Source organism: Molossus molossus, unplaced genomic scaffold (assembly GCF_014108415.1).
Source record: "Molossus molossus isolate mMolMol1 unplaced genomic scaffold, mMolMol1.p scaffold_m16_p_20, whole genome shotgun sequence".
Lineage (NCBI taxonomy): Eukaryota > Metazoa > Chordata > Mammalia > Chiroptera > Molossidae > Molossus > Molossus molossus.
The window spans coordinates 44,140,845-44,166,539 of record NW_023425356.1 but is presented as its reverse complement, the minus strand read 5'-3'; the positions used below and the strand labels follow the sequence as shown (position 1 = coordinate 44,166,539).

Below are 25,695 nucleotides of genomic sequence, written 5' to 3'. Positions count from 1 at the left end.
CAGTAAGTGTAGATAGCAAAATGTGAGAATCCCTCTCGTAACTACTCCTCTTTCAAAGGAGATGACCACAATGAACAGTTTGGTATGCATCCTTGCTGTTTGCTTTCTGTGAATGAACATAAGAATATTAATTTATGCACATATTTTTTTCATAAACAAGATCATGCTTTATATATGCTGTTATTTAAAGTTTTTTCTCAACAGTGTGTTTGGGGATTATCATATATACCAGGATGTATGTATATAATTTTTTTAAATGGCTACATAGTATTATAGAGTATTATTGGAATTTATTTAACTGTTCACCTCTTGATGGACATCACTTTGTTTTCTTTATCGCTATTAAAAATAATGGTTCATGAACATCCTTGCATATACTTCCATTTGTGCAGATTCCTTTAGAATATACTTCCCATGTGAGATTGAACACACTGAAAATTTTGATAGCTACTGTCTTTCTAAGAGGCTTTATAAATTTACATTTCTACCAACAGAGAGTGAGAGTATTCATTTACCTTCACCATTGCCAAAATAATATTAGCATTTTAAAATTGCTTCCAATATGATAGTTTGAAAAATTATATTTTATTATTTTAAAGGTGCATTTATCTGATATCTGGGATGTTGAGGATCCTTTTATTTGTTCATTGGTCATTATTATTATTATTTTTTTAATCCTCATCCGAGGACATTTTTCCATTCTTTGTACAGACAGAGTGGGAGGGAGAGAGAGGAAGAGAGAGAGAGGGAAACATCTATGTGAAAGGGACACATCGAGTGGCTGCCACCCGCACGACCAACCAGGGCCGGGGACAAACTGCAACCGAGGTACATGCCCTTAGCGGGAACCGAACCCGGGTCTCTCCGGACCGCAGGCGGACGCTCCAACCGCTGAGCCAAACCGGCCAGGGCCATTGGTCATTATTTTTTAATGAATTGCTGTAATTTACCCATTTGTCTTATGGAATATCTTTTTCATATTGATGTGTAAGATTTTTTAAAATGTATTTTGCATGTGAACCCTTTATTTTAAATGTTACAGATTTGTTTTTTTCATTTTTTAATTTAAAATATTTATTTATTTAGTTAGTTATTTTAGAGAGAGAGGAAAGGAGGGGAGAGGTGGAAATATTGATGAGAGAGAACGTCAATTGACCACCTCCTGCATGTTCCACGTGGGATTTGGCCCAAACCTGGGCATGTGCCCTGACCTGGGATGGAACTGGTGACCTCTTGGTGCATGGGTTGACACTCAACCACTGAGCCACACTGGCTGGGCTTCCCTGTTTTTGTCATGTGATGTAGCTTATGGTATCTTGTGGAGTGGAGATACTTCATTTTGTGAGAATGCTAGGCATTCCCTTTATGACCTCTACTTTGTGTAGTTTTAGGAAGACTTTCCTCATATAGAGTTATTTAATATTTTTTCTAGTATTTTATAATATTGCTTTCTTAACTCCATTTGGAGTTGATTTAAATGGATAGTTATTGAACCCATTCCTATTTATTATATAGTACATTATTTTTTCACTGTCTGAAGCCACCTTTTACCTTAATTTAAATCTCTGTGTATATGCAGATTTATTTCTGGACACTCTTTTCTGTTCTTTTCATTATGTTTTTCTAATTCCTTCATCAATAGTGTACTTTTAATTGCACTTAGTTATGATTTCTTTTGGAATCTGAGAGGACAAGAGCATTTTACTTCATTTAATTTATTTTGCATAACTATTCTTGCTATTTTTATTTGTAGTTTTACTTTCTCTTTTCTCTGATTGCTGTTACTTCTTAGTGTTGTTGTAACCTTACCATCCCTCTTCTGATTTGTGGCTATTAAGTTATATGTGAACTAGAAAACTAGCTAACAGACGGCTGGTATTTTAGATAAAATAGTCTCTAAGTTGAGAAAATGAAGAATTCACCTGAGATTGATTTATGGATAGAATGTTCATACTTTGGTACTTAAAATATGTCACATATGTTTTAGTTTCTCAGAGGTTTATATTACAGTCAGCCCTCGTTTATCGCAGTTAATCAGTTCCAGACTCTACCGCGATAAATGAATTTCCCCGAAGTAGGATTCTTTATTTATATACAGTCGTCCCTCGCCACTTCGTGCTTCGGACCTTCGCGGCTTCACTCTATCGAGGTTTTTTCAAATACTATACTGTACTGTACTATACTGTACTATACTATACTATACTATACTAGAAAAAAACCGCGATAGAGTGAAGCCGCCAAAGTCTAAGCGCGAAGTGGTGAGGGAAGACTGTATTTTTATTTCTAGGGTTTAGTAATATTTTAAATAGTTGAAGTTGCTGAATATGCAGTATCTATATAAACATTAGTATATATTAAAGTTATTTTTAAAACAGAAGCTATATTTAAATTACTTTGCTAAACAACTTTATTTCTATCACATTAGGTTAATGAAAGTTGTCTGTTATTAGGGAAACAAGTAAATAACAATAGAGAATAAAAGATAAAGGAAAAAATGGTAGGTCATTAAGTAGAAGAAGGTATTACTCTTAGTTTAAATCAGCTAGAGATGCTATTATAAGAGCAGCATCCGTTACCATGGAGCATCTTTAACTGAAGGTCAGGTCTGTGCTTTGAAAAAATAATTTTTAGTAACCTTGGGCAGCTGTAGCCTTTATTGTACCTAAATTGCTGAGCTTACATGAGGAATGTAAAGTGGCATCTCTTTTTTACTGCAAAATCAATAGAATCCTGCATTATCTCTACAGTTCTATAGCATATGAAATAGAGAAATAGATGTATATAAATAAAAGTTAATGTTTTGTGTAGTACTAACTTTTTAACATTTGTGTTATTCACATTAACTGGATAGATTTGGCTTGCTTTTTAGAACTTCATTTTAAGTATTTTTTAAAAAAGTATCTCTGGTACACCTTGGCTGGTTTGGCTCAGCAGTTGGAGCGTCGGTCCACACACCAAAGAGTCTTGGGTTCAATTCTGGTCAAGGGCACATACATCGGTTGCAGTTTGGACCCCGGCACTGGTTGGGGTTGTGTGAGAAGCAACCAAATCGATGTCTCTCTAAAAGTATCTCTGGTGCTATGAATATACATATGTGTGTGTGTTGAGTATTACTCAGGGAAATACTATTTCTGTTATTCCTGGACAAGTGAATTATTTAAGGGTTTTTGGGATTGCACTAAGATTTGGGGTATTTGTTGAGGGGGGCAGGTGGGGAGCATAAAAGCACCTGTACTTTTTCTAGACATTTTAGGCTTAGAGTGCCCCAGAAATCCAGAAATAGGATGGTTCTATATTATGATAAGTATCTGAAGTCTAGTCAGACCTCACTTGGGCAAGAAACATACCCTTTTAGGCTTGGGGCTTCCTAAAGCTGCATATATTTGTACTTATGGGATTTAGTAAATCAATGTGCTGTATGTCTGAACTCACACAATGGATTCAGCCTGCAGACTTAGATTGATTGGTGCTCACAGTATTTTTAAAATATTTATATTTATGGCTTCTCCTGAAAATTTGGAGGATCTAACAATCTGGGTCCCATACACCACATGGCAGCAACTAACTAGATGGACATGTGCTCTCCATTTTGCCAGAATACATTCCACTCCTTATCCTAAAGGTGGCAGTTGCCATTTCTTACCACACTTGCACAGTCAACCACTTGCTCAGTTCATTTATGTTCCTAACCAGCATCTGAAGGTTTGGAATATCTAACTTATAACTATCGGTCTATATCTCGTTTTCTGTGTCTGGTGCAGCTACAGTAAAAATGAGTAGACAGCAATTTAATATTGTTAGAACAGTCAACTCATTTTTCCAGAAACATGGCATATTCGTGTCTTCATTGTCTCTTGCATCTTTTTTCCCCTGAAATATTTTATCTACTGTCTTGGAGAATCCTATCCATTTCAACTGCCAACACCTTGAATCTTCCTTGATCACCTCTGACTACAGTAGTGTATTCCTCTTCTAAAGTTTTAGAATACTTATTTTCTTCACCACTATAAATTGATTGTGGGAGAGGATTAGAGAGTCTCACTCAAATAAAAAAAATTGTGGGAAGAAACCTTTGATTAGTCTTTTATTTTTTTAAAATATATTTTTATTGATTTTTTTTTTTAAGAGAGAAAGGAAAGGAGGGAGAGAGAGAGAGAGACTGAAACATCGATGTGAGAGAGAAACATTGATCAGTTGCTTCCTGTACGCACCCCAGTTGGGGGCTGAACCTGAAACCTAGGCATGTGCCCTGACCAGGAATCGAACCAGCAACCTTTCCGTGCATGGGACAATGCTCAATCACTGAGCCACGCTGGCCAGGGCTAGTCTTTTGTTAATATGGTTCACAGTTCATTTTTTCAAAGAAATCCGTATATTGTTGTCATTTTGAAGATTTAGAAAGATAACCTTTCATTTTATTTACCTAGTTTTCCTAATCGGCGTTCAGACATTAAATTTGAATATTGTTTTCCTTGCTTTCAGTTACAGATGAGGACACAGTAAAGAGGTATTTTGCCAAGTTTGAAGAAAAATTTTTCCAAACCTGTGAAAAGGAACTTGCCAAAATCAACACATTTTATTCAGGTGAGTGTTTTTTTTTGTACAACATAAAAGAAGCCATTTCTGCTTCTAAGAATGGAAAAACTCTACCATGTCATTGTTTTAACTTATGGTCATTGTTTTAAAACTGGGCCTTGTTTCCCTCACTATACTGCACTTAGGGATATTTTCTTTAACTGAGGTGAGTACGCATCTGCTGTCTCAGGGTTTAAATCTTACATGGTTATTGCCTAGATGTTCTTGTAGTTGCAAGAATTTGGGAACTACTTTTTGTAGCAGTACCTTGATAGAGCTTCACTATAGCCCAGTCCAAAGCTTTAAAGAGTTAGAAATTTGATTGTATCATTTCTCTCAGAGCTGAATTACGTGCTTTCAGCTTTTTAATTATGACAGTTTTATGCCCCTCACCCCCATTGCGTTGTGGAATACTCGTATCTATCTAGAGCACAGTTTGCAGAGTGGCATCTATAAGATGCAGTTGAAGTTGAGAAGAAAATAATAGAATTTCTATTTATTTATAACTTACTCTTTTAAATTTTATCTATAATATATGTTTACTTCCCCCTTTTAACATCTGTTTTGCTGTCTCACAGAGCTTAAGTTTCTTGACTCCCTCATTGTATTCATTTCAGTTGATCAGACACCTCTCAGAAGTACTTCCTTCTCCATCAGTCATTTTAACCACTTCCTTGCTTGTTCTTTTAATCCCTTTACTCTTATTGCCTTGTAATGCTTCTGCCTATCAAAACTCTGTGACCGATGCAGCCATTTGCCTTCTTCATACATATCCCTGAGCTGCTTAGAACAGCTGGGAAAAAAATCACAGAGCAGAACAAATTTGAAGCACTATAAATTCATTGTTGTATTCTTAACTGTGTCCTCCAAGCTGCCTGTGTGTCCTAATCAATGCCCTTTTCTGTGCTCCAAAACGCTCATCTAAACCCTACCCCATTCTTTTGAGTTCTCTCACCCCACCATCTTCCCCATCATGCTTATTAACCTCCTACTTTACCAAAAATAAATAAATAAAAGCCTTCAATTCCTATTGGTGTATGATACTTACGTGGATCTATGCCACTCCCTCCAACCCCCAAATACCTATAGACATTCTTACTCTTATTCATTTCCCTCCAGTCATTGTAGAAAAGATCACTATTCAGTCCATGGCAAATCTCTACAATTACTTACTGAATTTCAGTTCCTTGAGACCTTGCTCCAGTAATTATCTCCTCTAAGAATTATTGAATAAATGTATTAACTTCTCTTTTTACTAGTTTAGTCTCCTTAACAAGTCACTCCCTTCAAACAAAAAATAAACAAAAAGGGAAGCAAATATCTTCACTCTGTGTCCTCCTCCTCATCTTTGATGGATGGCTGGACTTCTTCCTGGGCTGAGGGAACAGCTTATGCAAACACACAAAGCCATTAAAGGACATGACATATATACATGTCTTCCTCACTACATTATAAATAGCTAGAGACAAAATAGAAATATTATTTGAAACCATGAAAATGGATAAATTTTCAGCAAGGGGAAAATTTGTAGAAGGAATGACAGTTTTCAAGTACAAACATCATTTCCATAATCAGAAGGAAGAAGATACAAAGGAACTAGCAGTGTAGATAGCTGTGTAATGTAGACGGAGGAAGAGAAGATTAAAAGAGGAAGTCATTTGCAGTTGAAAGAGTGTTGAGACTGAGAAAAAGCCATTGGATATGATCTAAGGCTATAAATGAAAAACAAATGAGGTCAAGTTTAATAGCATCTTCTTTTACTATGATTTTTTTGGGGAGGATTTCTGAGCCCAATTCTAAATGGATAATTTAGATCACAAATAATAGACAATGCTTCTTATTCCACAAAGAAAAATAAATATCTACTCTTAACAATAGATACATACCTTTGATATTTTGAGTTACACATAGATATGTGTGTTTTGGGTATGTTCATATGCATCTATATGTGTGTATATGTAATATATTTAAATATTTTTTCATGAAACCATACTTACCCTTACTACTTGAAATTTATTGTTTTTTATATTTAACTATTTCTATTTGATTTGATTTTAAAAATCCTGACTTGTGATGCACTAAATTGCTTCTATGACTCCCATATTGTATTAATAACCCTTAGTTTGAAAAATGTATCTTAGACTTGATTACTTTTCAAGAACAATTTTAGGCTTTCTACTATTAAAAACTTGGGGGCTGTGATTTAATGACTTCCTTTTTCTGTGTGTATTGGCAGGGCCATCAGGGCATGTCTTTTGATGTCATCACAGAGTAGGTACAAATTCATAGTCTTCAGACTGACTTTTTGCCAGGTCAGGAAGTGATGGGTAATATGAAGACATGATTGACAGAAATAAAATTTGGCACTTGTCCTAGACAGTATCATTTTTCTCCTTATTTAGTTGCCTTTTTCATGGGAGATTGTCATGTAACTGCAATCCTCAGACACCAGGGCACATAAGAAGCTATAAATAATACAGAGGTGAGGTCAGCTTATACACCTATCTCCACCCACTTACATCTCACAAAAATATTTAATGGTCAATTAAAATGGTCATTTTTAAGTGAGATATAGTCTTGACTGAAGCCTTTAACACCCAAAACAAATACTATAAAAGCCAAATAAACAAAATATAGATTGAATACTACTAAAATGTGGATATTTATTTTCACACTGGTTCTGTTACCTACCCAATTACAGTTTGGATTTTTGAACCTTATTATTTTTTTAGAGGAAGTTTACCATTTAACATTCCTAGACATCCATATATACTTGCTTGTAAAATGAGCAAATTGATTCCCAGCCTTCTAGGGTTCCACATGTGAGGAGTCAGAAGCGATTTTCAAAATTTCAGAAAATCCTATGTAAGTTATTTTATAGCTCTTTATTATATATTTTTGGTCAATAAGATTTATTTAGATTTATAGATAAAGTCTTGTAATATTTGAAGACCCTGAGAGGAGAGGGTAAATTTTTAAAGGAATGGTCCTTTTTGGTGATGACATTACTAATCACTGACTTAGAAGTCTCCCAGGTTTCCTCTAACACTAAAAATGGCATCAATTGTGAAGGCTGTAGTTTTGTCCTTTTCCATTAGTAATACTGAAAACTTCATGTTACATCTTTTCTTTTCTTGAACCAGTTTGCTTTCTTCCTCCATTCAAAATACTTAGCTTCTCAGAAGAGTTTTTATGTTCCTACATAAAAACAACAACAAAACCCACAAAAAAACCCGTAAAAACAACTTAGAATATAGATCTGTTGCTTTTAATATTCTACAATTAAAACAGGCAAACTCTTTCTTTCTCTTGTCTGGAATGTTTTAAAGAGCTAAGAGCTTTTTCCTTTGTTTCTAGACAGTTTCAGGGTTTTTTTTGGCCTGTCCTAATTTTTTGGCTTCAGTTATTACGTGTTTTCCTTTTCTTTACGGAAAGGGAAGGAGGGAAGGAACAAGATTGCAGTAGTGTTATTTATAAGTAGGAAAATTATGGCAGTAGAAAGATTTAATTCTTGGCTGTTAATTATTTTCTTGCATTTTTTCTTTTTTTTTTTAAGAATTAAAATTTTTTATTTTACCTATTTATTTTTGTTACAGCTTTTCTTTTTGCCCCACTGATTTCCTCCTTCCCCCCTCCCCGCTCTGTCCCCAGCTTTGTTGTCCATGTCCATTGTTCATGCATATATGCATATTAAGTTCTGTGGTTTATCTCTCCCCCATCACCCCCTCTTCTGGGGATTGTCAGACTGTACCCCACTTCCACGTCTCTGGGACTACCCCATTCTTCAGACTGTTATGTTCATTATATTCCACAAATAAGTGAGATCATATGATATTTGTCTTTCTCTGTTTGGCTTGTTTCGCTTAGGATAATACTTTCCAGGTCCCTCCATGTTGTCTCAAAGGATAAGAGATCTTTCTTTCTTACAGCTGCGTAGTACTCCATTGTGTATATGTACCACAGCTTTTTTATCCATTCGTCTACTGATGGACATTTGGGCTGTTTCCAGATCTTAGCTATTGTAAATAGTGCTGCTACGAACATGGGGGTACATATATTTTTTCTGATTGCTGTTTCAGGCTTATTAGGGTATATTCCCAGAAGTGGGATCACTGGGTCAAATGGAAGTTCAATTTTTAATTTTTTGAGGTAACACCATATTGTTTTCCATAGTGGCTGCACCAGTCTGCATTCCTACCAGCAGTGTACTAGAGTCCCATTTTCTCCACACCCTCGCCTACACTTGCTGTTTGATGATTTTTTGATGGCGGCCACTCTGACAGGTGTGAGGTGATACCTCATTGTTGTTTTAATTTGCATCTCTCTGATGATTAGTGATGTTGAGCATTTCCTCATATGTCTCTTAGCCATTTGTATGTCCTGTTTGGAGAGGTGTCTATTTAGTTCCTCCGCCCATTTTTTAATTGGGTTCTTTGTCTTCCTTTTGTTGAGTTATATGAACACTCTCTATATATTGGAAATTAATTCCTTATCTGATATATCATTGGCAGTGATGCTCTCCCATACAGTGGGTTATCTTTCCATTTTGATGATTGTATCTTTTGTTGTGCAGAAGCTTTTGAGTTTGATGTAGTCCCATGTGTTCATTTTCTCCGTTGTTTCTGTTGCCTTAGGTAATGTATCAGTGAAAATTCTGCTGTGTATGATGTCTGAAATTTTGTTGCCTACAGTTTCATGTATGGATTTTTATGGATTCATGAGTCACATTTAAGTCTTTTATCCATTTTGAGTTTATTCTTATGTATGGTGTAAGTTGATGGTCTAGTTTCATTTTTTGCATGTAGCTGTCTAATTTTCCCAACACCATTTATTAAAGAGGCTGTCTTTACTCCACTGTATGCTCTTGCCACCTTTGTCAAATATTAATTAAGCATATTGCCCTTGGTCCATTTCTGGGTTCTCTGTTCTGTTCCACTGGTCTATATGCCTGTTCTTGTGCCAGGACCAGGCTGTTTTGATTACAGTGGCTTTTGTAGTATAACCTGAAATTTGGTAATGTGATTCCCTCCAACTTTGTTCTTCTTTTTCAAGATTGGTGTGGCTATTCGAGGTCTATTTTGGTTCCATATGAACTTTGGAAGTATTTCTTCTAGTTCTGTGAAATATGCCATTGGTATTTTGATGGGGATTGCACTGAATCTATAGATTGCTTTGGGTAGTATGGACATTTTAATGATGTTAATTCTTCCAATCCATGAACAAGGTATGTGCTTCCACTTTTTTATATCTTTCTCTATTTCTTTTTCAGTGACCTGTAGTTTTCTGCGAATAGGTCCTTTATTTCTTTGGTTAAGTTTATTCCTAGGTATCTTAATTTTTTTTTGCTGTGGTGGTAAATGGGATTTTTTTTTTTTAGTTTCCCTTTCTGTGAGTTTATCATTGGTGTATAGAATGCCATTGATTTCTTTTTTTTTTTTATCCTCACCTGAGGACATTTTTCCTTTTTTGTTCTGGTAGAGTGGGAGGGAGAGAGAGGAACAGAGAGAAAGAGAAACATCGATGTGAAAGGGACTCATCAAGTGGCTGCCACCCGCACGACCAACCAGGGTTAGGGACAAACTGCAACCGAGGTACGCGCCCTTAGCGGGAACCGAACCCGGGCCTCTCAGGACCGCAGGTCAACGCACTAACCACTGAGCCAAACTGGCCAGGGTGCCATTGATTTCTTGACGTTAATTTTGTATCCTGCTACTTTGCCAAATTCATTTACTAAGTCTAGTAGTAAATTTTTGATGGAGTCTTTGGGGTTTTCTACGTATAGTATCATGTCATCTGCGAATAATGACAGTTCACTTCCTCCTTTCCAATTTGGATCCCTTTTATTTTTTCTTCCTGTCTGATTGCTGTGGCTAAGACTTCCAGTATTATGTTAAATAAGAGTGGCGAAAGTGGGCATCCTTGTCTTATTCCTGTTCTTAAGGGAAATGTTTGTAGTTATTGTCCCTTGAGTAGGAGGTTGGCTGTAGGTCTTTCATATATGGCCTTTATTATGTTGAGATATGATCCCTCTATTCCCAGATTGCTGAGCGTTGTTATCAGAAATGGGTGCAGGATTTTGTCAAATGCTTTTTCAGTGTCTATTGATATGATCATACGATTTTTATCTTTCATTTTGTTAATGTGGTGTATCACATTTATTGATTTGCGAATATAGTACCAGCCTTGCATCCCTGGGATGAATCCCACTTGCTCATGGTGAATAATTCTTTTGATGTATTGCTGGATTCAATTTGCTAGTATTTTGTTCAGGATTTTTGCATCTATGTTCATCAGGGATATTGGCCTGTAGTTTTCTTTCTTTGTAGTGTCTTTTTTTGGTTTTGGAATTAGAATTATGCTGGCCTCGTGAAAGGAGTTTGGAAGTCTTCCTTCTTCTTGAATTTTTTGATATAGTTTGGGGAGAATGGGTATTAGTTCTTTGAATGTTTGGTAAAATTCCCCCATGAAGGCATCCGGGCCTGGGCTTTTGTTCGCTGGGAGAGTCTTGATTACATCTTCAATTTCTTCTGTTGTTATTGGTCCGTTCAAGTTTTCTATCTCTTCCCTGTTCAGTTTTGGGAGACTATGTGTTTCTAGAAATTTGTCCATTTCGCTTAGATCCTTGAATTTGTTGCCATATAATTGTTCATAATATTTGTTAACAATACTTTGTATCTCTGTGGTGTCAGTTATTATTTCTCCTCTTTCATTTCTGATTTTGTATATTTGGGTTCTCTCTCTTTGTTTCTTGGTGAGTCTAGCTAAGGGTCCATCAATCTTGTTTATCTTTTCAAAGAACCAGCTTTTTGTTTCATTGGACCTTTGAATTGTTTTTTGGTTTCCATGTCATTTATTTCTGCTCTTATCTTTACTATTTCCTTCCTTCTACTTGCTCTGGGGTTTTCTTTTTTGTTTGCTTTCTAGTTCTTTAAGTTGTGAGGTTAGATAGTTTATTAGAAATTTTTCTTGTTTCTTGAGTTAGGCCTGTAGTGTTATGAACTTCCCTCTCAGAACTGCTTTCGCTGCGTCCCATAGATTTTGTGGTGTTGTGTGTTCATTTTTATTGGTTTCCAGGAAGTTTTTAATTTCTTCCTTGATCTCCATGGTAACCCATTCATTGTTCAATAACATGCTATTTAGCTTCCATGTTTTTAAATGTCTTTGCATGTTCTTGTTGCAGTTGATTTCTAGTTGCATGCCATTGCGATCTGAGAAGATGCTTGATATGATTTCTATCTTCTTGAACTTGTAGAGACTTATTTTGTGCCCTAACATGTGGTCTGTCTTTGAGAATGTCCCATGTGCACTTGAGAAGAATATGAATTCTGCAGTTTTGGGGTGTAATTTTCTGTAGATATCTATTAAACCCATTTGATCTAGCACTTCATTTAGAGCCTGTGTTTTCTTGTTAATTTTTTGTCTAGAAGATCTATCCAGTGATGTCAGCGGGATATTGCAGTCCCCTGCTATGATTGTATTGCTGTTGATTTCTCCTTTGAAGTCCTCCAAAAGATTTTTAATATATGTTGGTGCTCCTATATTGGGTGTATATATGTTTACCAAGGTTATATCTTCCTGTTGGTAGATCCTTTCAATATTATGTAGTGGCCTTCTTTGTCTCTAGTTATGGTCTTCATTTTGAAATCTTCTTAATCAGATATGAGTACTGCTACCCCAGCATTTTTTTTTGCTTTCCGTTTGCTTGAAAGATTTTTCTCCATCCCTTCACTTTCAACCTATGTGAGTCTTTTGTTGTTAGGTGGGTCTCCTGTAAACAATATATATGTAAGTCATGCTTTCTTATCCAGTCAGCTACTTTGTGTCTTTTTATCGAAGCATTCATACCATTCACAGTTAAGGTGATAATTGATATGTACTTATTTATTGGCATTTTTGTTTAGTGTGGTTCTGTTTTTCTTCCTATTTCTTCTACTAATTACAACAGTCCTTTTAGCATATCTTGCAGTGCTGGTTTGGTGTTAATATATTCCCTTAGCCTTTTTTTTTTTTCTGGAAGGGTCTTTATTTGACCTTCTATTTTGAATGATAGCCTTGCTGGATAGAGTAGTCTTGGATTCAGATTCTTGTTTTTGATGACCTTGATTACTTCATGCCACTCCCTTCTGGCCTGTAGTGTTTCTGTTGAGAAGTCAGCTGAGAGCCTTATGGGATCTCCTTTGTAGGTAACCTGTTGTTTATCTCTTGCTGCCTTTAGGATTCTCTTTTGGTCTTTAATTTTTGGCATTTTAATTACTATGTGTCTTGGTGTGGGCCTTTTTGGGTTCTTCTTACTTGGGGCTCTCTATGCTTCTTGAACTTGAATGCCTTCTTCCTTCAACAAGTTAGGAAAGTTTTCTGTCACCATTTCTTCAAATATATTCTTTAACCCTTGCTCATTTTCTTCCTCTTCAGGGACTCCTATGATGCAAATGTTATTACGTGTCCAGTTGTCCCACAGTTCTCTTAAGCTGTCTTCCTGTTTTTTGATTGTTATTTCCTTTTGGTTTTCTGAGTGGTTGATTTTTTTCTACCCTGTCTTCTAATTCACTGATCTGGTCCTCAGCTTCCTCTACTCTGCTGGTTAGTCCTTCCAATGTGTTCTTAATTTCTGCTATGTCATTCTTCATTTCCACTTGGTTGGTTTTCAGTGTTTCTATATCTTTACTCATGGTGCTGATGTCCTTACTGATGCTGTTGAGCTTCTTCAAGATCATGGCTCTGAACTCTACCTCTGATAATTTGCTTAGCTGCATTTCATTTATCTCATCTTTGATAGAATTCTCTTGTCCTTTCATTTGGGATTTGTTTCTTTGTTCCACCATTTTGGCTATCTCAGTGGGTTTTGGAACCTGCCAAATTTTCCCTGTGGGTGTTGGTTTTCTGCTGTTTATGTCTCCTTCTACTGGTTTTGGATGAGCCTGGGTGGGCCTATGTTAAACACCACTGTGAAGTCTTACTTTCCTGGGTAGATTTGCAAGCCCAGGAAAGGTTCAGTTATCCTCTAGCTTTTTCCTGGTGGCTAGTAGTCTCAGTTACTCAGTCCCTTGGAATGTAGTCCTGGTGTTCTGCATAAGAGGATTTCCAGAGGGTGGGATAGATACTGGTTATTAATGAGCCTCAATTTGCATTTCTTTGCCTCACCTGGGAAAGGCTGAATCTCTGAGCGGGGAGGGCTGGTGCTTTTCCCCACAGCTTTGGGAAGGAGCACACTGGCCACCGTCCTTTGTGGCTGCAACTCAGCAAAAACCCTGAGTGCCCTCCAAATCCCGGGTGTCCCCACAGAGTTTCAGCCCAGTCTGCCCTCCGTCTGCCATAGCCCCCAGGTGAGTGGCTGTGGCTATTTTAGCGCTCTGTCCCAGCTCTGTGGGCTGTGGAGCGGGCTTGGTCTTTATTCCCCAAGGGCGCTCCTCACAGCTAAGACTGCTGCTGTCTGTGGGCTCCCAACCTGCCACTCTCTCGTGCATCTGCAGATCCTACCAGTGTCCCAGGTTATATGGTCTTGTCCTGCTGCTTTTCTGTTGCTTTTTTCTAAGGATTTGTCTTTATTTTAGTTGTAATTCCTGCTTGGTCCTGGGAGATCGTCTGTGTAGCTTCTATTCACTCCACCTCCATTTTCACACCCTCCAAGCCTATCTTGTGCGCAGCTGGGTCGCACAGGCCTTTCTGGTGCCCCGGCACCCTGCAGGTCCCGCGGGTAACTACATTTCACAGTCCCTTTGGGCTGCTGGGTCCCACAGGCCTCTCTGGTGCTTCAGTACTCCGCAGTTCCTCAGGTTAATTGGATGGCACAGTCACTGCTGGGTCGAACAGGCCTCTCTGGTACCCCCACACCCTGCAGTTCCCACGAGCAGGCAGCTGGATCACACCAGTCTCTCTCAGGCTCTGGCTTCCCACTGCTCTTGTGAGCTACTGGACTGCACAGGCCTCTGTGGAGCCCCAGGTCCCGCCACTGGCGGCTGGGGAGTGCTGCTGCCCAGTGGGGCTCAACTCCTGCTCAGCTTTTGCTATAGTTTTTGGAGATGGGTCTCAGCTGCTGGTCTGTGCTTCTGTTGCCTGGGGATGGATATCTGCTCCCCAGCCTCTGTTGCCGGGGGTATATCTCAACTCTGATCAGGCTGCTACTATGGGGGATGGTGCTGGGCTCCTGGCTGTCAGCAGCTTCTGCTACTGGCACCTTGGGAGCTCCACTACTGTGTAACAGTCTGTGTTGACACAGTGTCCACTGGTCCAGTGGTGCCAGGTGTGCTGGTGGGCTCAGGTTGCTGGGCTCTAGCTGCTCCCACTATCTCCTCCCAGGGAAGACCCGAGATCTTCCAAAATGGTGGGACCTCCCCGAGGCACAGGGAGAAGCTCCCTGAAGGGCCGCTTACCGTGGTAGCTGGCTGCTCCGGTCCACAGCACAGGAACTTTCTGCTCCGCATCTCTGCACTGCTTGGGTTTGTCCACCTCCACGTCCACTCACACTCTCTCACACACTCGCTCACTCTCTCACACACTTACCCTCCCTCCGGTCCTGCCCACCGCCATCTTTATTTTCTTGCATTTTCATATAAATGCAAGACCAACTGGATAATAGTTATTCAGAACTCTGCACAGTTATTCCTATAATCCGGTTATACAGTGTCTTGCTGTATGTTCATTTTTCTTTATTCTTACTGAATTTGAGACACTGTATATTGTTTTATCACTAAGTATGTGTAATGAAACATAAGAATCTCTTTCATTAAAATGCTAAATGTTCCTTTTAGAAGTGATCATAGGTAACTAATACCCACATATTTAAACTAGGAATTGATGGCTGGTTTTGTTCTTTGCTTTTATGTGTGCTAAAAATGAGGATTAAATGTATATTCAATTAATTAGAGTAAAATGCCCATTGTCTTATTTACATTTCTTCCTACATCATGACTACCTTGAATCTTAAGTTCATTATAGCAGAAGCAGCTACTTAAGAGCTACTAAAAGATGAAGGTCGAGGGGAAGTGAGTTCAAGCATCGGCCTGGCTTGCTTTCTTGTTAAGGAGCATCTGATGAAAATTATAATTATTTATATACTATCCATAATATATTTGCTTTCTCCATTTTGTTAAAAAAAAAAGTGATTGATAAGCTTCTATTAAAATCAAGCTATGTGAAACGAACTTTATTTTCTTCCTCTGCTTTTTTTCTTCTTCCCGTCTTTCTTTTCTCTGCATTGTTTTTTCTTCCCCCAAACCCTGGCAACCACTAATCTATCACTATAGATTTCTATCTCTGTAGATTTACCTGTTCTGACATTTCTTATCAATGGAATCATACAATATGTGGCATTTTGTATCTGGCTTCTTTCACTTACCATGATGTCTTCAAAATTCATCCATGTTGTAGCATTAATCAGTACTTCATTCCTTTTTATGGCTAAATAATATTTCATTGTACATATATACCATGCTTTCCCTATCCATTCATTAGTTAATTGACATATTGGTTGTTGTTTCTACTTTTTTACTATTATGAATACTAGTTTGTATACGTACACAAGTTTCCGTGTGAACATATGTTTTTCAGTTCTCTTAGGTATATATGTTGGAATAGAATTGCTGGATCTTAAGGTAACTATGTTTATCCTTTGGAGAGTTGCCAAATTCTTTTCCTAATTACAATGTGGCTGCACCATTTTGCATTCTTACTCTTAATGGCTTTTTATTTTTATTTTTTAACAGTTGTTTAGTTTTTATTTCATATTCATAAACTTAACTCTGCAATCCAGTTAGACTTGAAAAGAGTAAAGAAAATATGGAACTCAACAAACTGCGGCAAGATCATGAATATTATAGACATTCCAAGTAGGTGGGGGTGAAGGGGTAGCTCTCCTGAGCTACAGAAGGAATGGTCTGGTAGTTAAGATAAAACACAAGTCAAATTTATGAGAATTGTCCACAGTCAGCAATGGTGATCTTTTTGCTGGTCTTGCCATTCCTGGACCCAAAGCTTTCCGTGGCTGTCACAACATCCAGCCGTCTTTCACCTGGCCGAAGACCACGTGCTTGCCATCCAACTACTTAGTCTTGGCAATGCAGATGAAACACTGGGAATCATTTGTGTTGGGTCCAGCATTTGCCATGGACAAGATGCCAGGACCCGTGTGCTTCAGGATGAAATTCTCATCATCAAATTTCTCCCCATAGATGGACTTGCCACCTGTGCCATTATGGCGTGTGAAGTCACCACCCTGGCACATAAATCCTGGAATAATTCTGTGAAAGGAGGAACCTTTATAACCAGATCCTTTCTCCCCAGTGCTCAGAACACGAAAGTTTTCTGCCGTCTTTGGAACTTTGTCCGCAAACAGCTCGAAGGTGACGCAGCCCAAGGGATCGCCATCGACGGCGATGTTGAAATACATGATCGGGTTCACCATGGCTCGAACGGTTCCAGTACGACGGTGTCTGCAAGGCCTCTTAATGGCCTTATAAATTCTATCTTCATTTGTAAAAAGAAGGATACACTTGAGGTTTTATAGAGAGGGAAGTATGGGGTAGAATGAAAGGAGGGTGTTGTACCAAACATTTTTTTTTCTGTCCAATTCTAAACAGTACATGTAACTTTTTTTCCTAAAAATTTTAGGCAAACAAATAATTAGTAAAAATTCAGACAAGTCAGTGAGAAATTTCACCACCATTTTTATCTTGATAATTCGACAATTCTATTTTATTTCTTATAGAAAAGCTTGCAGAAGCTCAGCGCAGGTTTGCTACACTTCAGAATGAGCTTCAGTCATCACTGGATGCGCAGAAAGAAAGCACTGGTGTTACTACGCTGCGACAGCGCAGAAAGCCAGTCTTCCACCTGTCCCATGAGGAACGTGTGCAACATAGGAATATTAAAGACCTTAAACTGGCCTTCAGCGAGTTCTACCTCAGTCTTATCCTGCTGCAGAACTATCAGGTACTTAGATTCTTACCCTGGAGAATGGAACCTTCAAATAATTGAAAAATGATAATAAATGGAATTACCTGGAACTATACTAATGGGTCAGTCCAGAAAGGGAAATGCTTAGCATGCCATTATTCTTTAGGTTCTTATTGAGACCTCTGATGTTCTTGCTGGATAAAACCATGTTAGCAGGGGTGGTTAAATAGTTTAATAAAACTTCTGTTTTTGAAAATCAGTTTTCTAAAAACTTTTTGTACAATATTCAGGAGTAGCCCTTGACTTAAGGACTAAATAGTTTGCTTCCTATATTTAGAGACACCTCTGGCTGTGATGAGTAGAAATCAGAAATAATATATGTCTACCCAACCACTGCTGGTTATGTAAGAACTTCTGTATTCCTGCAAACCTGTAATGAAATTTTCATAATTGCAGTTGGACAGTTAAGTTTCCTGCAGTTAACACTAACAATATAAAAAATACTGACTTTTTTTTTTTTAATTCTCACCTGAGGACATTTTTCCATTTTTTGTTCAGATAGAGTGGGAGGGAGAGAAAGAGAGAGAGAGAAACACCAACATGAAAGGGACACATCGAGTGGCTGCCTCCTGCACAACCCAACAGGGACAAACTGCAACCGAGGTACATGCCTCTAGCGGGAACCGAACCCGGGTCTCTGGACCTCAGGCTGACATTCTAACTGCTGAGCCAAACCAGCCAGGGCAAGATACTGACTTTTTAACTTGCCACTAAGAATCCTTTTGGTCTTATTATTCAGAGACTGCAATATAACTATTTTTTTAATGTTGTAAATAAAGAAATTTTCACAGCAAATGTGTATACAGACTGAACATCTAAGATACTATATCACTTAATATTTTAAAAATCCAATCTGCAATTGAACTATGTATGTGAAATTTTGGAAATACAGGGCATTTATTCACTGTTTTTTAAAATATATTTATTTATATAGTTAAATCTATAAATAATTTATTATTTATTTTAATTTTAATTTATTTTTTATCCTCGAGGACATTTTTGCGTTTATCTTTAGACAGAGTGGGAGGGAGAAAGGGAGGAAGAGAGAGAAACATCGATGTGAGAGAGACACATCTGGTGGTTGGTTGCCACCCACACAGCCCTAACCGGGGCCAGGGACAAACTGCAACTGAGGTATGTGCCCTTGGCGGGAACTGAAGCCAGGTCTCTTTGGACTGTGGGCCAATGCTCTAACTGCTGAGCCAAACCGGCCAGGGTTAATTTATTATTATTTTTTAAATATTTTTTTCTTTACTAATTTTAGAGAGAGAAGGAGGAGGAGGGAGAGAGAGATAGAAACATTGATTAGCCAGTATATCTATTGTCCGCCTCCTACATGCCCCTCACTGGGGATTGGGTCCACAACCTGGACATGTGCCCTAACTGGAAATTGAACCAGCAACCTCTTGGTGCATGGGTCAGTACTCAACCACTGAGCCACACTGGCCAAGCTATAAGAATTTATTGAAAAACAGGTGATTCATTCTATAATAAACATGTAAATTAGGCAAAAGCATCTCCCTCATCTTTAGAGAGACCTTATGTACTATTCTTTTTCCTAGTTTATTCTTATGATTATTACATCTAATCAGTGGTTGGGATCATCACAGGATCATATACTATATAAAAACTAAAGGCTGTACAACAAAAGTATTACCAGGTATAAATACTGGTATTTTAAAATAAAAGGTCAGTGTAGTCTCATGTTTGCAGTGATCTAAGTTGTTAATGCATGTACTTATTTCTCTTTTTTTCTTTTATAATTCTGCTTTCTTCTTTGGTGGTTTAATATTTTATCATTGAAAGAACCACCCAGTTGGAAAATAATTTTACAAGAATATAATTTATTTTTACAAAGAAATAAAACGGTTCTGGCTAGGTGGCTCAGTTGGTTGGAGCGTTGTCCCATACACCAGAAAGGTCGCAGGTTCAATCCCTGGTCAGGGAGCATATAGGAGGCAACTGATCGATGTTTTTCATGTTGATGTATCTCTCTCTCTCTTTCTCAAGTTAATAAAAATATCCGGATATCCACAAGTGAAGATTTTTTTTTTTTTATCCTCACCCGAGGACATTTTTCCATATTTTGTTCAGATAGAGTGGGAGGGAGAGAGAGAGAGAGAAAAATCAACATGAAAGGGACACATCGCGTGGTTGCCACCCACACGACCCAACCAGGGCCAGGGACAAACTGCAACTGAGGTATGTGCCCTTAGCGGGAACCGAACCCGGGTCTCTCTGGACTGCAGGCTGACGCTCTAACGCTGAGCTAAACCGGCCAGGGTTCAGGTGAAGATTTTATAGAATATATTTCTTCTTTCTTATAAAACATTAGCATTTCATATTTTATTAATTATGACTATACATTACAGGGAAATACCTTGTTAAATTTTTTAACTTTCCTAGAAGCTTTTGTTTTGGGTCATTATAAAAAGCTCCATGGGCCCTGGCCGGTTTGGCTCAGCGGTTAGAGCATCGGCCTGCGGTCCTGAGAGACCCGGGTTCGGTTCCCGCTAAGGGCACATACCTCGGTTGCAGTTTGTCCCCGGCCCTGGTCGGTTGTGCAGGTGGCAGCCACTTGATGTGTTCCTTTCACATCGATGTTTCTCTCTCTCTCTCTGTTCCTCTTTCTCCCTCCCACTCTACCTGAACAAAATATGGAAAAATGTCCTCTGGTGAGGATTAAAAAAAAAAAAAAACTCCATGGGAAGAAAAACTAATTGTAAATTATAAGGTTTTTTTTAATCCTCTATTCTTTGAGGGTTGTTTATTCTGTAAGAATACATTTGTTTTGAGCATGAGAAGAAAGAAAAGTTGATGGTAAGCATTCTCCAAGTCATAGTGTTATGTACCCCAAGGAGAATTTAAGGTGATCCATTAAAGTATGAGAAAGAAATTATAAGCAAGCAAGCAAAGGCTAGTTTGGAGTGAGTGCTCATTTTTTTTTTTTTTTTTTTTTACTAATGGGCATATATGACCAGCAAATTTGAGAGACTTCTGGTTTAAAAAACCTTGCAAATCCATGGTTTTCTGTTTTTTTTTTTGTTATGTTGATCAAACAACAGAATTTGAGAATGTAGAAAAGTAGGATTTTGATACTGTAAAAATGGAAGAAAACTACTAGCTTCTATCAGTTATCAGCAAAATCCTACAAGTATGATCCCTTCTTTTCTACTGACTCTTTCTTGCAATCCCATCTCCAAACTGAGAATGGATGGAAGCAAAGTTAAGAGAAATAGATGATCTATTTTCCATGCTGGTTTATACATGCTTGTATAATAGTGGGGGGAAATGCATACCTATACCAGTCCTTCAAACAGCAGAGATCTTATAAATGTATTTAGCATGATAAATCTGAAATATTTTCTGAAAATATTCTTTTGATCAAAGAATCAAAAGAATATAAATTAGCTATGTTGAGAACTATTTTCCACAGGAAAATGGAAACAAAAATGTTTTGAGTTTAGGACTTCCATTAATTTACTTGATATAGAAATAATAAGGTTCATATTTAGGGTTTTTTTTTTTTCTATCACTGATAACATACTACTTTGAAATAATTAAATAAAATAAGAAAAGAGTCTTATCCTTTCAGTAAATGCTTTAATGAAAACATTGCCAGTTCCCTCGGTACTCAATCCTCAGTCAGCTCTGTCTACACATAGTACTTGTTATTTTTCATCTTCTTTTATGATGGTGGAAATGATAGTAGTGTTTCTCTTTCCTTCTGTAGAATCTGAATTTTACAGGGTTTCGAAAAATCCTTAAAAAGCATGACAAGATCCTGGAAACATCTCGTGGAGCAGATTGGCGAGTAGCTCACGTAGAAGTGGCCCCATTCTATACATGCAAGAAAATCAATCAGCTCATCTCTGAAACAGAGGTATAGTAATTTCACTTGTGTGCCACATATTTTCAATAATTTACATGTCTTATTTTTAATGAAATAATCCCTCATTTCTGTTCTCCATTATAATTGATTGCTAACTTAGAATATAAACATATGTTCTTACTGTGATTTTTTCTTTTGCTTAATCAGTACTCATTCACCAAGAGGTTATCAGAGTACCATATATATAAATGGTTCACAATTATTTATGCATTATTCAAGTTTAGTGTGACCTGTGTCAGAATTTAATAATGTTCCCTGGACGGGACGTCAGTTGGTTGGAGCATTGTCCCATGCACCAAAGGGTTGCAGATTTGATATCTAGTCAGGGCACATACCTGGGTTGAGGTTCGATCCCTGCTTGGTGTGCATATGAGAGGAAGCCAGTCAATGTTTCTCTCTCTCCCCAGCCTGCTCTAAAATCAATAAACATATCCTTGGGGGATGATAAAAAGAAATTTAATCATGTATCTTTTTAGGCTGTAGTGACCAATGAACTTGAAGATGGTGACAGACAAAAAGCTATGAAGCGTTTACGTGTTCCCCCTTTGGGAGCTGCTCAGGTTAGTATTTGTTTCCAGTTGTTTGTTTGGTTTAATTAATATAATCTGTTTAGCTGATAAAATATATTGATTTCATTACTTTAAAAAATGTTTCAGTCTAGCCTGTGTGGCTCAGTGGTTGAGCATCGACCCATGCATCAAGAGGTCACTGGTTCAATTCCCAGTCAGGACACATGCCCAGGTTGTGGGCCTGATCCCCAGTGGGGGGCATGGAGGCGGCTAATCGATGTTCTTTCTCATCGAAGTTTCTCTCTCTCCCTCTCACTTCCTCTCTCTATAAAAATCAATAAAGGAAAAAAAAAGTTTCAGAGTTTTTAAGTAGTTAATCCTGTTGTTATTTTTGTATTAAAAAATTAGATGCCAGATCTCACTTAATAATGAATTTTAATGTCTTCCCACCTATCTCTTCTTTTCATATACTTCTCTTGTTCATTTTTATTGACGTGCTAACTTTTTGTTGACTTATTGACATAATCTCACCAGATGATTAAGATGAGATGTGTATTTGGTGATGGTGGGGGAGTGGGTTGTTGTCACCTGTGCTGGGCTACTCTATAGCTTTATTCAAAATACAGTAGTTATATCTAAAAGCATTTATTAGCCCTGGCCGGTTTGGCTCAGCGGTTTGAGCGTCGGCCTGCGGTCCGGAGAGACCCGGGTTCGGTTTCCGCTAAGGGCACGTACTTCGGTTGCAGTTTGTCCCCGGCCCTGGTTGGTCGTGCGGGTGGCAGCCACTTGATGTGTCCCTTTCACGTCAACGTTTCTCTCTCTCTCTCTCTTCCTCTCTCTCCCTCCCACTCTATCTGTACAAAAAATGGAAAAATGTCCTCGGGTGAGGATTAAAATAAATAAATAAATAAAAATAAAAGCATTTATTAAATGACACTTGTTATATCAAAAAACATTTAAGTGATATGTTCTGTGTGATAAAACAAGTGTCAATAAATTAAATCTTCGAAAGTGTGTTTTCTGTCCACAATGGAATGAAAATTACAGAAAGAGCTTCCTTATCTCATTCTAATAAAATACATTTATGAAAAACTTACGACTGATATCATACTTCATGGTGAAACACTGAGTGTTTTCTTTCCAAGATCAAAAAAACATACTCACTTCTCTTCAGTATTGTACTGGAGATTATAGCCAGTGTAGTAACATAAGAAAAATAAGAGGCATTCAGATTAGAAAGAAATAAGTAAAACTGATGGTTTTTGTTTTGTTTTGTTTTTTTGCTCATGACATGATAACCTAGAAAATCTAATGAATATAGATTAGCTACTAGAGCTAGTGAGTTTAGCAAAGTTGCTTAATACAAGATCAATATATAAAAATCAAATTACATGTCTATATACCATCATGTATAATTGGAAATTAAAATTTTAAAATAATGCTGTTGATAATTAAAATATGAGATATTTAGGGATAAGTATGACAAAAGATGTTCAGAGACCTAGAAATTGCACTAAATCTTTCCTATAAAAATCAGAGTATATATAATTTAATGCCTAAATTATAATCTTAGTGATTTAGTGACTCAGATTTCTATAAAAGAATTTAAATAACTGGCAACTTTATACAAGTATAATAGAATGATGAGGGATGATTCTCTGGTTCAGATTTATAAAAATACAGATTTTAAAATATTTTTGTTTTCATGGTAGAACTTTGTGGTTCATACCACTGATTTATGACAGCATATGCTAAATGTACTCAATATTTTGCCCTATACCCAAAATTCTGTTTTTCTATCCACAGCCTGCACCAGCATGGACTACTTTTAGAGTTGGCCTATTTTGTGGAATATTCATTGTACTGAATGTTACCCTTGTACTTGCCGGTAAGTAGTTTAAATTTTAATTAAATTATTTTTATAATGATATTCTGTCCTTCTGTCAAAGCTACTACCAAATTACTAAAGCTACTGAAAAAGAAATCTGTTAGGGCTAAGTTTTTTGTTGTTATAAATAAGTGGGAATGGGGGAAGTCATTTGTTTTGGTTTGTTACTCCCTTTGGGTATATTATCTTTTAAAATATTACTAGTTGATGACTTCTTATTCTTCATCATTTTCCAATGTCTGTATACAGTTTCTTCACACTTTTTCAGTGTTCTGTTATCAAGAACCTCAGCTCCCTTGATTACAGATGAGAGTAAATAAAATATTACAAATTATGTACTGATTTATATACTTTGCTTTTTTGACACTCACATCTTTTCCATAAACTATTTACAATTACCTTATATTTAATTTTAAGAAGCTTGGTTATATAATATCCTATTCTATAGAAGTTTAAAATTAGAAAGAGGTAGAAGGAATTGCTAGAAGCAAATGCATTCCCAACACCAAGAAATGATATAACAGTAAGGGAGGTACAGTCTTACTAAACCTCCCAACAGAAGTATTTGGCATTGTTGATAGCTCCTTCTGGAAACTTTTTCTTCAATTGGTTTTGCTGGAAAACTACACTCTGCTGGGTTTTCTATTATATTTTTCTGGCAGTTCTTTTCAGTTTCCTTTGCTAGCTTATTTTCTTCTTCTTCTTTGTGACATCTAAATGTTGGGGAATACCAGTGGGCTTAATCCTCAAATCTCTTTCTCTGTCTACATGTATTTCCTATCTAGGCAATCTTATTCAAATCTTTGGCTATAAATACCACCTATATACTCATGACTGCCAAGTGTGTGTGTGTGTGTGTGTGTGTGTGTGTGTGTGTATATATATATATATATATATATATATATATATATACTCTTTTCTCTGAATGCTATCTAATTGGCTACTTGGATGTCTAATAGGCATTTCAAACTTATATTGACAACAATTTTTTTTTACCCCCAAATATACTTTCACTTCCATATGGCATCACATTTCATCAGTTTCTCAGGCCAAAAACCTTTAGCCTCTCTTTTCCCTCTTACCACATTTCCAGTCCATCGCAAATCCTGTTGCTTTGTCTTCAAAATAGATTTTGATCTGACCACCTGCACCAGTGCCATTCTTAATATACTGCACTGGTCTTTTGAACTTGTTTCCTTGCAGCCACTTTTACCTCCTTATAGCCACCACTGTCTTTAAAAAAAAATAAGTTAGAACAAATTAATCTCTTCAAAACCCCGTAATGGCTTCTCTCATATAATTGAAACTTCTTACTACATCCTGTAAGACCCTGCATAATCTTGCCTCTATGGGCCTTTCTGACTTTACATCCTGTCATCCTCCCCACACTCAGTTTCACTGTTTTCAAACACAGTGTCATTATTATTCCTTGAATACCCCCAAGCTCATTCCTATCTTCAGGCTCTTGTAATTGCCTAAAAGGCTCTTCCCCAAGATGTCTGGGCTTACTCCCTCAGTTCATTCAGATAGTCTCTATTCAAATGCCACCTCCTCAGTAAGGCCTTTCTGATCACTCTACCCTAAAGTAGCTTGTTCAGTCCCTGTTTTCCCACTGGAATGTAAGTTCCTTGATGCCTGAATGGCCATTTGTTTCTCCTGTTCACCATCTCCAGCACCTACAACACTGCCTGGGACATAGTAGGGACAATGCTGAAACAATATTGGTGGAAGTTTAAATGGATAGAAGAGAAAGGACCAAGATGAAATTAAATGATACACACACAGACACACATCTCAAAGGTTCTTTCATTTGAAGACTTTAAGGGCAAATAATCCTGGTATACCTCAAGAATTTATGTACTTACCCTTATAATGATAAC

General features: G+C 37.4%; 1 protein-coding gene and 1 pseudogene across 5 annotated transcripts in view; one reads left to right on the top strand and one right to left on the bottom strand.

Annotated features, from left to right (window-relative positions):
* The window catches only part of XPR1 (xenotropic and polytropic retrovirus receptor 1), a 154,594-nt gene that overhangs the window by 78,624 nt on the left and 50,275 nt on the right, over positions 1-25,695 (top strand). For 4 of the 5 annotated variants that reach the window (XM_036273710.1, XM_036273709.1, XM_036273711.1 and 1 more), the window contains exons 3-7: positions 4,483-4,584; positions 17,279-17,502; positions 21,260-21,409; positions 21,895-21,978; positions 23,734-23,815. In XM_036273710.1, the coding sequence (XP_036129603.1) occupies positions 4,483-4,584; positions 17,279-17,502; positions 21,260-21,409; positions 21,895-21,978; positions 23,734-23,815 (642 nt within the window). Of the gene's footprint in view, positions 1-4,482; positions 4,585-16,363; positions 16,401-17,278; positions 17,503-21,259; positions 21,410-21,894; positions 21,979-23,733; positions 23,816-25,695 lie in introns of those variants that run through there. The other variant, XM_036273712.1, reaches the window with a different exon arrangement.
* Positions 16,479-16,975, bottom strand: LOC118637986 (annotated as a pseudogene).